Raw genomic sequence first — 18,815 nt, forward strand, 5'->3', positions numbered from 1 at the left:
CAATCCACGAAGTTGAGCGACCGTCCACCAATTGTCTTCAGTGAGTTCCTATTTCACAAGAGACGTGGTTTGAACTCCACTGGTCACTGCTTCTCACTAGAACTCCAGGATATACCTCTTGAAGCCAGTCACTAGTGAGCATATGATTATTTAGTATTTCCATAGTGGCAAGCATAAGTCAATTGAATCTCTACAAATACCTTTCTGATAATAAAGGAATTACCACCCTGCATCTCCTACCTCCCCCCCCAAATATAATTTACAAAGGAAAGCAAACTTTTATTTGATCGTATACACTGATTACTTTTCTTTCATGTAACTGTAATCAAATGACAATCAAGATTGTTATTCGGGTTCGTGTACTTGTCTTCTATTGATAAACTGATATCTCTTCTTCGACATTTTTCAACGTTTCAAATTAGAAAAAGATATTCACGAACAAAATAAGTAAATAAACAAGTAGTTTTTGATTGAGATTATGAATCAGTTAATGACAAACTGCTAATGAGTATCTAGAAGCAGTAGGTAGCCATTTCGTTGTAGTATTGGATTCCTCAACAGTTCATATCAACGATCCTACATGTGGGATTTGAACTCAGAACCTTCAGTCTCACGTGAAAGCATTTAATCTCTAGACCATTGAGCCGATATCCGACGGTGTACATTGATTGATAAAGAGTCTCATACTAGAACGAAACAGAAGTCCAGTGCTTCCAGGTTTTAAATAGTGGTCTTAAATTGATCGATTTATGATCTCAATCAAAACTCAACAATCTCCACACTGTTTTCTCTTTCCAGATTACTGGTAAAACAAAAAAGGAACAAAATAAACAAATGAATGTTGTTGATAAGTGAATAAAGTATCGGTATAGATGATACAAATGGTTAATTAATTGAATGGAAAAACACTAGTCACTTCCTTAGTAATTGAATTAGTAGCTAACAATGAAATGTTAAAAATATACATTTGATATCTATTTAAGACTAGTCAATTGAATATTGTTAATTTAGGATTTCATATTGTGGTGTAGGTTACTAATATCCACATAAGTAGTATATAATGATGGTCGGGCATTGAATGTATTTCAGTAGAAGAACGATACGGAAACGGCACGCAATAAGTACGAAAATCTATGACCAATAATAATCGGAGACTTACTTACTTACTTAGGCCTGTTACCCCTCGTGGAGGAGCATAGGCCGCTCTCAAGCATTCTCCAATCAACTCTGTCCTGAGCCTTCCTTTCCAGTTCTTTCCAGTTAAAATTCATCCTTTTCATATCTGCTTCTATTTCCCGGCGTAGTTCAGTTCATGTTAAATATAATAATAATAATAATAATAACAAATAACTTTCCTTAATACATTAAGGAATTCATAGTGGAAAATGTGGAAAATAAAATTATGAGTGGAAAGATTTTAAACAACGATTAGATGTCAAAAGGAGGGTTTTGTGGAGATTTTGGTAGTTTTATTTAGTTGAAATCATGAGTCAATTGAAGCTTGACTTCTTGGAGTTCTAGTGAGAAAAAGTAACCGATGAAGTTCACCCACGTCTGTTGGGAGATGTCAACTCACTGAAGACATTGGCGAATGGTTGCTAAATTTCGAGGATTGGTGTAAGTCAGACATTAACATCATTGGATACCGACAGGTTCAGTGGTCTAGAGGTTAAGCGCTCGCGCGCGAGCCTGATGGGTCCTGGGTTGGAATCTCGTGAGGCGGGATCATGGATGCGCACTGTTGAGGAGCACCACAATGGGACGAAACGTACACCCAGTGCTTTCCGGTTTTCCATGATGGTCTAGCTTCAACTGACTTATGATTTCAACTATACGAAATGATTACATGTATAAAAATAATCTCATTATATCCATATATTCTTAGCAATAGTTAGATTTATGATTCATCTCTCAAAGATAGGTACCACATGTGAAGATGTAATTTAACCACATTTGTGTGTGACCTAATATTATAGAAACAACCTGTATGAAGGTATTGAGTGTGATTGATTTGGTTGGTGTTCTCCGTGTTGTAGTTGAGGATCTTGCTTTCCTGCTTATTTATGGTGAGGCCTACTAATGTAGAGACTGCTGCTACACTGTTTGTCTTGACCTGCAATTGTTGATGTGTATGAGATAGAAAGGCTAGAAAATCTGTAAAGTCCTAACCGACTACTTGCTTTCTAAATTTGTTATTATACCTTTATCTTCCAGTTAAGGAGTTTATATACTTACCGTCGAGTAATTAACTTTTTCTCAAGACAAATTGGCTCCTCAAGATGGAGTTGAATTTAAGTAGTAAAGTTATAACGTTGAGCTAACTACTTAGAACTGAACAATTTAACAGAAGAGCTATTATCCTCGACAGTAACAAGGAACAATCAGTGTATACTTAAAGCTTTTTCGAGAATTCTCTGTTGGAGTCCATAAGATCTGGATTTTTGATTTTCTTCAAATTCAATAGGGTTGATACTACAAACAACTACCATAAATCGGACATTCAATGTATAGGCTGAATGATCCGAGTTTGAAACTCACAAAGTCCATCTGTTCAATAATGGTTGTAGATTACCCCTCATCTAATGATAATAGCATAATAAGCCTATATCGCCATTATTATTATTTTATCAAAGACTTTACTAACATTACACAGTTGACAATGTCAAATAAGGGAAAATTTATTCTAAGATCTTCATGATGTATCAAGTTTTTATAATAAACCAACACAAGCGCTGAACTAGAGAGGATGAGATGGATTATTGAATAAATGATTGTCTTTTGTTTTAGCATATACAAATAAGATGAGTAGTGAGTCGTAAAATCTTCATTTGAAATTTCATAGATCATCTGGAAAAACTCATATCAACCTTCAAATTCATGTACACACACTGTTAAGGAGTTGTGAATATATTGAATGCCAATTGGGCTTCATTTATTATCGATTTAATGTCAGTTTACAGATAGTTCTATTCTAACTAGGAAGAATCGCTACATGACTTAAATGACCTGTAGGCAAAATAATTTGTCAAATGTCATTTACCTACTTATGAGTAGTTAAAGTAGTGAATATTAAAAAAATCGCGTTGATTTGGGGAATAAGTCAGAGATCGTTGAAATTGCACTTAGTTAAAAGCGATTGATATATACTCTATAGTCTTTCAGTATCACATTTTATAGGTTAAACGAATTGTTTAAATAAACACTGAACAATTGAGGTGGATAACTGCGAGTGGTTTTTCATTAGGAACATAAGCACATCCGATTATATATATAGATGGTGAGAAAAAATTCCATTGATAGACTTCATTACTGTATTAATAATCCGTTTTCTACGAAAAGTTTTCAAGTTGTCATCATCTTTGACCTAGCTAACCTACTAAACAAAGAAAATCAACTGAAAAATGTATCATCCTTTTAGTTACCGAAAATATTAATTTTTCCTGATTAGCGTTCTTTTTAGCGAGTTTGTTTTCTAGGGGATGGGGTCGTTAACACCATTTCCAACTCTCCTCCTTTATCCGGTATTAGAACCGGAAGTAGCCCCAACAGGGGATACAGGCGGATTCTAACGAAAATATTAACAAATTGTTTTTTTCCGATAATGAATATAGAATTGGCACAATTAATCCATGTAAACGTGGTCGTTGTATATCAACAGATAGCATCACTTATGAATGTGAATGTCAACCAGGATGGCGTGGTGATCATTGTGAAGAAAGTAAGTTTAGTGGTTAAAAGTTATTTGATTTAATACTTTAGATGTTGACACTTAAATTGAGGGATATGGGGTTCAGATACCGAAGTGGACACCAACTCTGGGATATATAAAGTACATCCAGCTGACGAGTTGTAAATAAGACGACATGTACGTCATGGATTCCAGTGTTAGCCACTTACTGTCTATTTTGCATCAACTTGTCTGACATGTCTTAAACAATATGTTTCAGTAAACTTAATTGACCTTTATGATAAATTAAATGCTTGTTATCTAGTTATCCGGTCAGGTTCAATCAAAACTTCATACACCACCTAATAGTTGAAACAATCGGCAATGAGAAAGTAAGAAAATTAAGAGTACTTAAGAAGCTTTATTGTCAGAATCGAATCTAAACTTGACATCAATCACGTATACATGAATTCTTAATAAATGATCCAGACAGAGGTATGTAGACCATGAACAATTCACATATTCATAATACTATTCGTTTCTCATCTGCCAATTATTCTAAAGTCAGCATATGATCTACCTGGCTTTTCAGCAACATATAGCGTAAGGTAGCTTGAATTCTGTACAACCTAAAATCTTGATGGAAGAGTAGGAGATTCTGAATGTCCTAGGTTCGATTCCTGATAGTTCTATGGAGTAACCTAGTTAGAACGTTTCATGCAAGGACGGATAATTATTCTCCCTTGTTAAATGTTCCAGTAAAACACAAATCTTAGTTTCTATCTATCTTTACAATAAAACATACTTTTTTCTCTATTTTTCATGTATTACATAATCTGACTTCGCAAAGATATTGATTATTGCTTAATCAATACATGTCAATTGTAAACAATTAATACAATCAGTAAATGGAATTGATTATGAATGTATGTGTCAACCTGGTTGGACAGGACAATTCTGTGATCAAAGTAAGTGAAAAAAGAAAGAAAGAAAGATGGGTATTGTTTAATTGAAAACTCGATCAGTCATTTTTATATTTATGATACATTGGAATCGGTTTGCAATCATGTTCGACAATATCTCAGTCTGCTTATTTGTATGATGTTGATGATGATGTGATGAACCAAATACCGTCAGTCCAATCCCATAAAATGATCACTTCATCATCTTTTCCATATAGTCGCATTCTCTACTAGACTACCATAGAAAAAGTGGAAGCACTGGACTGTCGTTTCGTCCTATTGTGGTACTCCTCAGCAGTGCACATCCATGATCCCTCCTCGCGAGTTTCGAACCCAGAACCTATCAGTCTTACGCGCGAGTGCTTAACCTTTAAAACCACTGAGCCGGCTGGCATTCAATGGTGTTAATGTCTAACTTCAATCAATCCACGAAATTGAACAACCATCCACCATTGTCTTCAATGGACTCATGATTTCAACTATATAATATCACTAAAATCTCCACACAAAACCGCCTCCTGTTAAATAGATAAGATTGAATGATACAAGTTGAATAGTATGAATGTATCATCTAAAGTTGTTAATATCTTTTAGTGATCAGCTGGGTTTTCTATTTTGAAGTGGATTTGACTAAAGTTATCCATAACGATTAATCGTTCCTCTCCAATTATTCAACAATAAGCAGTTACTTACTCACTCACAATGGAGCATAGGCAGCCGACCAGCATTCTCCAACCCACTCTGTCCTGGGCCTTCTTTTCTAGTTCTATCCAGTTTTTGTTCATTCTTCTCATGTCTGTCTCTATTTCTCGGCATAATGTGTTCTTTGGTTTTCCTCTTCTCCTTTGGCCTTCAGGATTCCATGTGAGGGCTTGTCTCGTGACGCAATTGGGTGATTTCCTCAAAGTGTGTCCTATCCACTTCGAGCGATATCTCCTGATTTCTTCCTCCACTGGAATCTGGTCTGTTGTCTCCCACAGTAACTTGTTGCTGATAGTGTCTGATCAACGGATGCGAAGTATCTTGCGTAGAAAACTGTTGATAAACACCTGTATCTTCTGGATGATGGCTTTCGTGGTTCTCCACCTCTCCGCCCCATACAGTACAACTTTCTTGACATTTGTATTGAAAATTCTGATCTTGGTTTTGGTTGACAATTGTTTTGAGTTCCATATGTTCTTCAGTTGTAATGGTTTGAATGGTTTGAATAATTTTTTCAAACTACTGCTGGTTAGCGACTTTGTTTTCTACGGGATGGGTTGCTAATCCCATGCCCAACCCTCCTCCTTTATCCGGGCTTGGGACCAGCAGTAGTCCATGGAGGAGCTACAGGTGGAGTTAAAAATAAACAGTTACATAATGATATTCATCCATCTACTTTCTTTATAAATTGCGTGACTCAATTCAATCTTTTATTGATATTTCATTTGTTTATTACATAATTATTTACACTAATGATTGTTTTGTTTTTTCTTTTTCTTCTTCTAACTATTTAAGATATTGATGATTGTGTGCACAAATGTAAAAATGGAGTAACATGTCACGTAGGAAGCTTATTTTATTTACTTAATAATAATAATAAATGTAAATGTGACGTTAGACATTAACACCGTTGGATGCCTGCCGGCTCAGTGGTCTATCGGCTAGGTGCTCTGGCGCGCGACTGGTAGGTTCTGGGTTGGAATCTCGCGAGTGAGGGATCGTGGATGCGCACTGCCGAGCATTCCCACAACAGGACGAAACGGCCGTCCAGTGTTCCCAGGTTTCCCATAGTGGTCTAGCTTCGATTGACTCATGGTTTCAACTATGAAAATACTGAAATCTCCACAAAACCCCTACTGATCAATAATAAATGTAGTGATAATAGTGGTAATGGTAGTAATGGTATTATTACCATTATTACTATTGCTATTAATAGCTCTTCTGGAGGCTACTGCCGGTCTCAAGCCCGGATAGAGGACTCCATCCCGTAGAAAACCAACTAGTTAAACAAAACGCTAACCAGCAGTAGTGTGAGTAGTAGTAGTCATTGTAATGGTATAGTAGTATTGATATTACTATCAGTAATAGTGTAGCGAACGGGAACACAAGTGGAAACAATCAAATGTATTTTAACACCAAATTACAGAACATCTTAGTAAAATCTGAGAACCATACAGTAAATACTTCATTTGCAAAATATCAGTCAATCGTTTCAGACTTCACTATTCTTTTGTTTCCATACCAATCATTCTTTTTTCTCGTTCTCTTCCATAGATCTACTTAACTATTATAAAATTAGTAAAATCTCCAAAAAACCCCCTTGTGACTTCTGTCAAGTACTATACTAGGACAATACATCTATCCAATAATCTCTGATTCACCTGGTATCTCAAATGAAATCAGTCTTTGATGAATACTACCCAGAAATATTCAATGTGGTTATTTTTTTATTAATTTCCTCCTTTAATATTTAGAAGTAAAATAGTTTCATCTTGATGTAGGTTTGTTCTCTGAGCTGGATGTTTTGGTCATAGAGCTTTCGTCGTCCTTCTGAACGACATCATCAGCACAAACGTCGAGTAGATGTGAAGTGTTTGAATTTCTCCACATGTGATTCATAGCTTGTCCTGTGCATATCAATGTTGATTAGTTCTTATTGACCTTGAATCTGTCATTGTTTAGTTTCATTATTGGTTGTATCTCCTGTTGATTTGATTGTTGTTCATATGTTTCTGCATAATTTTCTTCACTTCACTTCTACCCGAAGTTTGTGCTGATGATGTCGTTCAGAAGGATGATGAGAGCTCCACGACCAAACCATCCAACTCAGAGAACAAACATACATCAAAATCACCAACCTGAGCTATAAATCTTCTCCACCATCTCATAGTTTCATCTATTTATAGTTCTTTTAGGATCTTCTAGATGATTTCTATTGTACTTGTCTAATTGGATTTGAAGGTAGATATTGTGAAATTAATCGTGAATTTTCTAGTAAACCATGTCAAAATAAAGGAATTTGTCATGAAATTCCTGGTGGTTATTTATGTGAATGTCCAATTGGATTTATAGGACAAAATTGTGAAGTAAGTGGGATAACCTGCTGAGTTTATTATCGATTTCTCATGATAAATTTAACAATGAATGAATCTGTGGTGAAAATAGACATGAGTAGTGTGATGGTCGATATTCGATATTATCCTCAAACTTCGTATATTGTTCGTCCTGATAACCGTTACTCAATGACGTCCTAACGGTGTATAAATCAGAAGGCGAATACGAAGGGTTGATTACGTTTATTATTGGACCACACACACAGATATCCAGAATTACAGGCACGTTAAGCAAGCATGAAAGAGTAGTGCCGTAAAGCAGGTAAGTGACCGTGACAGTCGAACGAGCGAGAGATCATTCGATCGAGTCAGAGAGTAAGAGGGTACAGTACAGTAAACAGGATTAAGATGTACATATATATGCAAATGGGAATGCATAAATCATCGAATCAATAGTATGGCTAGCAGAGTGAATACATGCGTAAGCAGTAAGCAATGCTCAAGCGTACATAAAAATGGTACAGTAGTATAGATAGGTTGTTATTGTTGTACAAATGACTGTCCGTTAAATAAGTTAACAAAAGGGATTAGCTAAATCAGATGTGAACAAACTCAATTGTATGTGAGCTGCTATAGTAGTATTGTTCAACGATTCATTAGAAATGACTCCAAGTTCTTTATTACAACTACAGTCATAAGACTGTTGTAAGAAACAAATCAGTCATTGATTTTAAAGTGTTATTCATCAACAATGTTATTGAGGAACTGTGTGAAGTTTCTGAAAAGATCATCCAATCTTTCATTCAAGTGAAATGTTTTGGTGGAATTGTATGTTGGCATAAACTCGTCAGTCATGTATATCGAAAGTTTCCATGAGTATCGCTCAATACAACTGAAGACCTTATGTCTTGTCCAGATGGATGAATAATGATTCATATTTACGAGTGGATCTTGTAATATCATTTCATAAGCGTGTATTTTATTTTATTTAAACACATAAATATTGGTAGAAAGAGGCACCAGATATATATGCGACACACAAATCTCCTTTGATTTGTGTGAGGGATTTGATACTACCCAGGTGCCCAAACCGAAACAGGTGGTTTTCTTAGGGGGCCACACCCAGAGCCTTCAACATAAAGGTCTGATCCATAAGGCCGTGAAGCAACGTGAGGAGATGAAGTCCCGTGGTAGCCGGTGACCAACGACTGATTCATTTGTTCCCTCAGGATACTGGAGCCCATGTGTACCATTGGTTTGGAGTCAGGGTTTTCCAAATTTCATAGATGGACTTCCCATGTCCACCAACCCGGTTAAAGCACCGGACATTCTTTTTTCGTTCTTTCAATTTTGTAAACAACAGTAATGCCACGAGAAGGCAGTGAGTAGGTAATCCTTAGCAAAGGCTATATACGCGTGGCCATGTGAGAGCATTTCGAGAGGGAGAATGTACTCTCCACACTCTCGGCCGTACCAGGGCATTTTGGGGCAGGCATGTACTAAATGAAAGCTAATCATTTTATTGAAATAAATAATTTGTACAAACTTATTCATTTTGAAGGTATGAATCAGCAGACACTGAGGCAAAAGAATAAACTACTTAGAACCACACACCTCCTATTTGTATTTGTCGATTCGACAGCACTTATAGAGCAAGTTATGTTGGTTCGTGCTCGTGAATACCTTCCAGAGTGTCTAAGCAAAGATCCAGTCAGAAAAGTGAACAGCTCGATATTGGCCCATTTAGTGCAAACTGGTCATAGTTCCAACATACGTCAATCTTTCTCAATTATTTATCGGGTCAGAAATATTTTATCAAGGTTTTTCAGACCCAAAACCCTTCAAAGGAGCAAAAGATGTAGCCATTCAAATTAAACAACCGAAGCCAAGTGTATGAAACAAATATCTTTAACCACTTCTCTTATCTTGGTCAACCTCAGGCCCAATTAACCTATAGTAATCTTAATTATACGATGAACTTGCAACATTTCTTGGTCAGATATAATCCTTGTGATCTTAGACCACATACCTTTGGACTATTATTATTATTATTGGTTTAACATCAGTAACAGTATCCCCGCGAGACTATAATTTATGGATGAACCAATCAGGTATAAGATAACAAGTCTCGGATTTCGGCGCGAAATTCACTGACCTGTTTGAATAAATAGAGTTTTACCATGATAGCGGATGTCAGTTCGTGATGAAAACCCTCAATCTCATTCCTAACCATCAACTGTAAATCATGATTCTAATTCCTCACACACTGGCTTATAGCCCTCATTTAGTCTTAGATATTAGATGGACACTTTCATAGTCAGTTCAGCATCATTCAAAGGTTGTCCATGAATTATAGTCTCACCAATGTCCCGAGTACATTAATAATCTTCTTGAGACTCACATGACTTTATAAATTCTTACTGAACTCATATAACTTTGTACACAATCTATTCTTCCACTCAACATTTGATCGAATTTGTAATTGGACTATTATTTCTCTCACCTCATCTGACCCATATTCATTTAGCGTATAAGCTGATTCAAGTTAAAGTTGTACATAAGTCATCTCAACAATAACAATTTTTTTAATAGTTGAATTCGTGATTTAATCCAAGCTAGACCACCATTGAAAATCCCTGGTTGGTCGTTTATTCCTAGTACAGGACTTCTCTAGAGTGCGCATCGACAATCCCTCACAATATGGGACTGAAACACATGACATTCAGTCTCACCTACGAACACTTAACCTGTAATGTCAATGTAAATTTCATCTGTTATTTCGTTTATTTATTTTTGATTTTTTTGTTCTATGAAAGATTTCAATCAATGGATGTAATCCACTACTTCAATCTTAAACTTTTTTTAGTCAGTAGCGGTATTGTAACTGTCAATAGTGACTCATCTATTCAAGTTCTTGCCGAAGAAGCAGCTTCACTTGATCAGTTGGACCTAAATGCTGTTAAAGATGGAATGTCTAGGGCACAATCCGAGTTGTCGAGCGCTACTACAGAACTGGGGAAGACCCTTCTTCTTTTGCCTCCTCGTTGATGTAGTCATCTTCGCCAGTATTAACCCTTCAACAATCAACAGTGATTCCAAGAAATTCAACTCCATCAAATCTGGATAATTTATTAATTAGTCATCATGAGATTACATATCCTTATGGGGTATGTGGTCAACATGGTACATGTGTTAGTACAGATCATGGAGATTATAAATGTATTTGTGGAACTGGTTATCAAGGAAAATATTGTCATCAATCAATTCATTATTGTAAAACAATGCCATGTATGAATAATGGTATATGCATAAATGGTTTAGAAGGTTATGAATGTATATGTGAAGAAGGATTTAATGGTGTACAATGTGAAAATCGTAAGGGATTTCATTAATTATGAAATTGTTAATATCATAGATTGTCTCAATGAGTTGACTGGTTAAAGTATACGATTTCTAATCCACAGGACTTATATATTTATTAAGATTAAGACTAATTTGGCTTGGGCAGCTAGATGATGTCATTAGCTCCCATCAAAAAAGCAGTGAACCTTCAACTTTAATTTTACGTAGGATCATTCTGATCAATAACTACAATCGTCCAATACCAATAATAATTTACGGCTGTGAAACATGGCCATTAAGAGTAGAAGATACTCGTAGGCTACTAGTATTTGACCACAGATGCCACAGAAATATTGCTCGCATCTGCTGAGATAACCGGGTAAGTAATAGTGAGGTTAGACAGAGTATTAGGAAATGATGGTAAATCAGTTGATGAGGTCATGAATCTTCATCGACTGAGATGGCTAGGCCACGTGTTATGTATGCTTGAACACCGATTATCACGACGCGCTATGCTGACTAGTGTAGGGGATGGTTTGAAGAAAGTTAGGGGTGGCCAAACCAAAACGTGGCATCGGTGCTTGAAGTAATTAACTTCTAGTCTTAGCCATGTTGGTAGATGCAGACTACCTGGTTGAGGTCCGCGTGACTATCGTAATCAATGGTTGGAGACTCTGTCTGACATGACTGAAAATCGACCACAATGGCGCAGGTGTATGCAGTCTTTGCTTTTCCCTTAAACCTTAAGATTAAAATTGCTTCATATCTGTCTTCCTTCCTATATTATATCCTTATAAACAACTTTTTTTATATATTACCACCACTTAATTAACTACTTTCATGAATCCAGTGTTCATCTTGTTTTGGTAACGAGGTATGACAACTTGGACCGATGCATATGGGTGCCTGGTCCTACGTTGTAGCTGACTGACTGACTGACAAATGATACTTCTCGTTTTTAAACTACCGTCAATCCATTATAAATCTCTTCAATCAAATGATCCATTGATTTTCCTTTTTTTTATTTATAGCTATTGATTTATGTCAACCAAATCCATGTCAAAATGGTGGCATACATTATATCCAGGAGATTTTCAATGTCATTGTCCACCAGGTTGGTCTGGTCGTTGGTGTGAATTTCAAACGGATAATCCATGTAATATGGCTAAAATTTGTTTTAATAATGGTAACAAGATCATTTAAGTACTGCATTATTTAAATGTGAATGTGATAAAGAATGGATTGGATCTGTTTGCCAGTTACGTAAGTTTAGTTGATCTATAAACCAATTTAGTGACCCTATATCTGACACCATGTTGATTGTGTACATAATTATTATTGAAGTATTCATATCGGCTATCCTCATAGACAATTATTGACTTAATTGGAGTCAGTGATCAACGGAATCAAATAAGTCAAATATGAGAATGGCAAACAATTGAAGAAACGAAGTAACGAAAGTGAAGTGAGCAGAGGAGATGGAGTGTGGGTCAACTCAATTCAACCAAGCGTTAATCAATATTTGTAGTCACATAATAATAAGTTACAGACATGAGATGATGAAGATGAGAAATGTATATTGTTACATAAAAGTAGTCAAGGTTGATAAGTGAATAATTAACAAGGTCAAAATGTAGCTCCAGGACAGTGGATAAATTGGTGTATCCAGAACTCAGAATAAGCTGTGCTGACTTAAAACAGCAACCAACATTACACCAATGTTCGCCTAACCTCTAGAATCACTGAGCCGGCCGGCATCCAACAGTGTTAATGTCTGACTTCAACCAATCCATGAAATTGAGCACGAATCTAGTGAGGCACGATAATGGATGCGCGCTGTTGAGGAAACCCACAATAAGACAAAACGGCTGTCCAGTGCTTCCATGTTTTCCGTGGTGGTCTAACTTCAATTGACTCATGATCTCAACTATTAAACTTACTATAATATCCACAAAAACCTCTTCTGAAAATCTTGGATAAACCTGACTTTGTCCTTTAATGTTATTGCAAAACAAGAACATAGTTGGAAATAAGACAAGACCAAATGCCCTGGTACGGCCGAGAGTGTGAAGATTAGACTCTCCCTCTCGAAAGGCTATCAAATGGCCTCTGCTTAGGAAGTCCTACTCACTGCCTTCTCGTGGCATTACTATTGTTTATGAAATTCAGAGAAGAAAAAGTGAATGTCCGGTGCTTTAACCGAGTTGGTGGACACGGAAAGTCCATCTACGAGAGTTGGAAAACCCTGACTCCAAACCAATGGTGAACATGGGCTCCAGTATTCTGAGGGAACAAATGGCGTATGAATCAATCGTTGGTCACCGGCTACCATGGGACTGCATCTCCTCACGATGCCTTATGGATCAGACCTTTATGTTGAAGGCTCGGGGTGTGGCCCCTTAAGAAGACCACCTGCTTCAGTTTGGGCACCTGAGTATTATCACAGTCTTCACACAAATCTCATTTGATTTGTGTGTCGCATATATATCCGGTGCCTCTTTCTACCAATATTTATGTGTTTAAATAAATAATAATAAATTTTACATCAAATTCTCTTATTCATTCATTTCCAATTTAAGGTCGACCAGAAACAAGATCATGTGTACAAGAAAATCTATGCAAAAATGGGGCTACATGCGTTGATTTAAGTAATAGTTTTAATTGTATTTGTCGTCCTGGTTTTTGATGGTCAATATTGTGAAAATGAAATTAATGAGTGTAATTCAATGCCATGGTGAAATCACTTGTTATATATACAACTTTGTTTAATTAATGTCGTAAAAAAAGTTATTGTCGTACGCGTGTTATCCCTCGTAGACCAGTGTAGGTCGCCAACCAAGATTTTCTATCGAAATCTATCCTGAGCAATCCTTTCCAGTTGTTGAACTGGCTGAACTTTGTAACATGAACAACTAAGATTTCAATCCAATAGTCAGGCACTCATCTAGAGGTTAGAAGTTTCTATATTTAATCTTTGACGGATTCGTGAACATCTATTACTACAGGTATACTGACACAAAGCACCGAAACTATTGGATAGCCTTCAATGATTCTCTAACCGTGAACACTTCATTGTGAGGACGGTCCACAGGTGAACTTTAGGAAGCCTTTAGAAGCTCAAAAGGAACCGAACATATTTCATCCAATCAGCTATAGTAAAAATATTCCAGAATCACTACGTGTAGCCTTCCCTATTGGACAATGCTAATAACCTCCTGTGTGCGGATTGGGTAACTATAATGATGATTTTGTTTTTACTAAAAATTATAAATACTTAACAGTTTTGTACCACAATTGACACTGTGTTGGGAACCACGTTCCTTCTTACTAGTCTTTTGTCTTGCGACCTTACGGATTCAATCGTTCAAGTAATCTAATAGTATGCGGCATAGCAAGAATCCAAAGCTGTAGATATAACAGTTACTTATCTAATCTTTTTTGTCTTCCAGTTACAATAATGGAACATGTGAACATCTTATTAGTTCTTTTGAATGTGATTACCCTAAAGGTTTTATTGGAACTGATTGTAGAATAAGTAAGTTATGAAATTTTCATTTCTTGTCTTACAATATCTAATGAATTTGACATGTTATCGATATTCATGATCTGTCATGAAACCTTAAGGGTGTAGATACAAAGTACTGAATGATAGCAGTTTACTTAGTTGTTCTAAGGAGCTGTGACCATTTCATTAGTAGTTCCATAACTCAATGGAGGGATATTAATGATTAGAATATGATCAGAAGGGGTTGATGATGCAACGGATGTTCTAGTTTTGCAACTAGCTACCAGTAGCACCTTCTATATTCGATTGTTCCCAGTCAGATAGAAATCAGAAGTCAGACGAGAAGAGGTAGGAAAGATATATTTGATTCGTTACCAATATATCGAGGACCTTTTCTATAAGCTGGCTAATGAATCGTAGGAGCTGTGTCCCACGCCGTGTTGAAACGTGATCTGGTACGGATGCATGACCGAAAGCCTTCAGCTAAACAAGTCCACTTAAACAACGTGGTCAGCATCCAATGTCGAACACTTAATGAACTATTGATTTTGGGGAATTATTTACAGCTACAGATCACTCCCCCCCTAGTGAGGTAGTGATGCCCCTAAGACGTGACCAGCCAGAAGTTTAAACCCAACGAGTTTGTCGTTGGTAAACACTCTTCTGATAGCTTGCTTCGTTTAGCAACGTCTGATCGTCTTTCCTTAAACTATGGGACCAAAATGTACAACATAGCAATAAAGAAATATAGTACAATGAAAAATTCCGGTTTCTTGCGAAACTTCGACGTTCTTTTCCAGCCGTCCTGGAAAAGAGGAATAGAACGTGTGAGTGCATGTCAAAAATACACTCGTACTTGCGTAGGTACACAAGATGAGCGGGATTGAAATGAATAAACTGATACACTTACAAAAAGCGTAAGAACGATCGAAAAAAGGTTTTCTTTTGGGTTTTTTTATATATAAAAATATATATTTATATACGCTCCAAAAAAATAAAAATGTTTTTTTTGTTTTTTTTATATAAATAAAAAAATGAGCATATTAAAAAAAATTTTATAATAAATTATGAAAGGGTAATTCAAGATAAAGCTTATGTCCTACGTGCAATATTCGTTAAGATGTTCTGGAAATCTTACTCGTCTTCCAGAACGCGTTGTTTTAGGTTTATCTATTGTTGTTGGCGAAGTATCAAGTTTGGTGTCGGTTGTCGTGTAGGGTACTACAAGTGTAGTAGCTGTGTCGTTTGCTTGTACCGAAGGAAAATCGACGTAACTAGGGTTTCCTTCTAGGTACGCAGCTTTGAGTCGATCGATACTGATGCTATCTTTCGTACCGTTCTTATCGACTACATAATACGTTGAAGAACTTTGAAGGGTCCTTCGTATGCTGATTTGAGGGGTCGTTGATGTGAGTCTCGACGAACGAAGACGTGTGTACTATGTCGTAATTCGGGTTGAACGAAAACATCAGTTGATTGAGGTCGAGTGTGAGCAGGTTTAACTGAACGCATAGCGTTTGTAAGCCTACTCGTGTAAGAGTTTAGATCCATGTTCAATGAAGAAGCTGAAGGTTCCACGAATTCTCCTGGGAGTCGGAGTGTCGTTCCGTAAACGAGTTGAGATGCCGTGTATCTAATGTCAGCTTTCACTGCATTGCGGATACCTAGCAAGACGAGTGGAGGAGCGTCTGTCCACTGTGAAACGTTTGAAGCTGATAATGAGGCTTTTAGTTGTCGATGAAAACGTTCTACCAACCCGTTTGCTTGTGGGTGGTAGGCGGTCGTTCGGAAGCGCGTGATTCCTAAAAGTGTGGTCAGACAACGGAAAAGTCCAGATTCGAACTTGCGTCCGCGGTCTGTAGTGATCGTGGAAGGGCAGCCGAAATTTGCTACCCATCGTTCGACGAAAGCGCGAGCCACTGTTTCAGCAGTAATGTCCTTAATCGGTACTGCTTCTGGCCATTGAGTAAAACGGTCTACGCATGTTAGGAGATATGAGTATCCGTTCGAGTCGGGTAAGGGTCCTACCAAATCTAGATGGACGTGGTCGAAACGAGCGTCAGGGGTTTTGAAAGAACCTAAGGGACATTTGTTGTGTCTGATCACCTTAGATTTCTGACAGCTCACACAGGAGCGTGCCCACTCCCTCACGTCTTTATTCATGCCAGGCTAACAAAAGCGTTCGGCTATAAGTTTGACAGTTGCACGAGCACCTGGATGAGAAAGATTGTGCAACGTATTGAAGACGTTGCGGCGATAATGTTTTGGTACAATTGGACGATCCCTACCTGTAGATGTGTCAAAGAGTAAGGTTTCCTTACCTGTTCCCATCTGCCTAATACTTAGTTTAAAAGTTGTCGAGGATGACTCATGCTGCAGATCAATGTCTTCTTTTTGAAGCTGAGCGAGTTTAAGAAGGTCGATTCCTTGGAAACTGTTCAAGGAGCTAATTCGAGACAAGGCGTCTGCGACTACATTGTTTGCTCCAGAAATATGTTATATGTCTGAAGTAAACTGCGAAATGTAGTCGAGTTGTCGAGACTCTCGTGGTGAGTACTTTTCTGGGATGAACTTAAAGAGAAGATAAGAGGTTTGTGATCGATAAAAAGCGTGAATTCTCTTCCTTCGATGGAATGTTGAAAATGCCGTACAGCACAATACATAGCTAGGAGTTCTCTACCGAACGTGCTGTACCTAGATTCCGTGTCTAACAACCGTCTCGAGAAAAATCCTAAAGGTTGCCACGAGTTGTTAACCCATTGTTGTAAGACTGCTCCGATTGCTGAGTCGGATGCGTCTACTGCGACACTAATGGGCGCTTGAATGTCCTGATGAGCAAGCAGGGTTGCTTTAGCGATGTGTTCCTTAACTGTGGAGAATGCTTCACGTTCTGTGTCGCCTAAACTAATTGATTTTGCATTTCCACGAAGTTGGTCGGTTAACGGTTTCATTAGGGTTGCGCATTTAGGTATGAACCGTCTATAAAAACTTACGAGTCCGTTAAAAGTTCGTAACTGCTTGATCGTGGTCGGTTCTGGGTAATCCAGAATGGCCGCCACTTTGCTCCTAAGTGGTCGGATGCCTTGAGCATCAATAGTGCGTCCTAAGATGTCTAAGCAGGTAGTTCCGATTTGGCATTTCTGAATGTTGACAGTAATGCCATGCCTTTGGAGTCGATCGAAAACAATGTCCAAATGCTTGAGATGTGATTCTCTGTCCGGACATGCTATTAGACAGTCATCAACATACACATGTACGAAGTTGAGACCTCGGAAGACGTCGTCTATAAACCTTTGGAAGGTTTGAGCCGCATTTCTTAAACCAAAAGGCATTCGTAGAAATTCGTAAAGACCGAAGGGAGTGATGATGGCGGTTTTAGGAATGTCGTCAGGTGCCATCGGGATTTGATTATAAGCTTTAACCAAGTCGATTTTCGAAAAGACAGTTGTACCTTTCAAGGTAGCTGTCAAATCGTGAATATGAGGCAGCGGGTAACGATCGGGAATGGTTTTAGCATTCAGACGCCGATAATCACCAGTTGGCCGCCAATCACTGCTGTCCTTTTTAGGGACCATGTGCAATGAGGATGCCCATGGACTATTCGATGGTCGAATTATCCCTAGGTCCATCATGTGGTTGAATTCGTTTTTAGCTAACCTAAGCTTTTCGGGAGCGAGTCGACGGGCTTTCGAAAATACAGGTGAACCTGTAGTCGAGATGTGATGTGTAACATTGCTGGTTACACAAGGTAATTTCGATTGCGATTGGTATATCTCGGGGTATTTGTCGAGTACTGATTGGTACAATGGGTCTATGGCGTGCTTAATCGTGACTGGGGATAACCTGCAACCGGATCAAGGAGTTACGCAAACGGATAACTTAGTGTTTCCGTCTATTAGCCTTCGTGAGCGTGTGTCGATGAGCAGATTGTGGTGTTGTAACAGGTCAATACCAATGATTGGCATAGAGACGTCTGCAACAACGAAAATCCAGTGTATGGGTTTGCGTAAACCCACGTTAAGATAGACGTACCTTTTACCGTAAGTAGCGATCGGCTTTCCGTTTGCCGCCTGTAAACTTAAAACAGACTCGCGAAGTCTGTCATCGGGATTTGCTGGAATAACGTGGTAGCGAACTTTCGTAGTCACATCCGCGACATATAAGAGGCGGCTGTGTTCGCCGGCTACAGTTGCCGTTAATGAGTGCCGGTTGGGAAGTTTCCCGAACTTTTTTTCGTGTCACTCGATTTTGGGGTCGGATAATTGCAGGGCTTCCTGCAATTTCTAGAGGATTTACCGTACTGG

At 37.9% G+C, this 18,815-nt stretch overlaps 1 protein-coding gene across 1 annotated transcript; it reads left to right on the plus strand.

Annotated features, from left to right (window-relative positions):
* Positions 1-3,001: 3,001 nt before the first annotated feature.
* Positions 3,002-13,654, plus strand: Smp_122740 (cell polarity protein; the record flags this gene model as incomplete). The annotated part of the gene is made up of 8 exons (XM_018796400.1): positions 3,002-3,008; positions 3,560-3,718; positions 6,127-6,173; positions 7,527-7,697; positions 10,481-10,496; positions 10,866-11,039; positions 12,038-12,138; positions 13,586-13,654. The coding sequence occupies 8 exons, from the start codon at positions 3,002-3,004 to the stop codon at positions 13,652-13,654; spliced, it is 744 nt and encodes a 247-aa protein (XP_018650616.1).
* Between the last annotated feature and the right edge of the window lie 5,161 nt (positions 13,655-18,815).

The sequence above is a fragment of the Schistosoma mansoni genome, chromosome 2 (genome assembly GCF_000237925.1).
Source record: "Schistosoma mansoni strain Puerto Rico chromosome 2, complete genome".
Classification (NCBI taxonomy): Eukaryota; Metazoa; Platyhelminthes; class Trematoda; order Strigeidida; family Schistosomatidae; genus Schistosoma; species Schistosoma mansoni.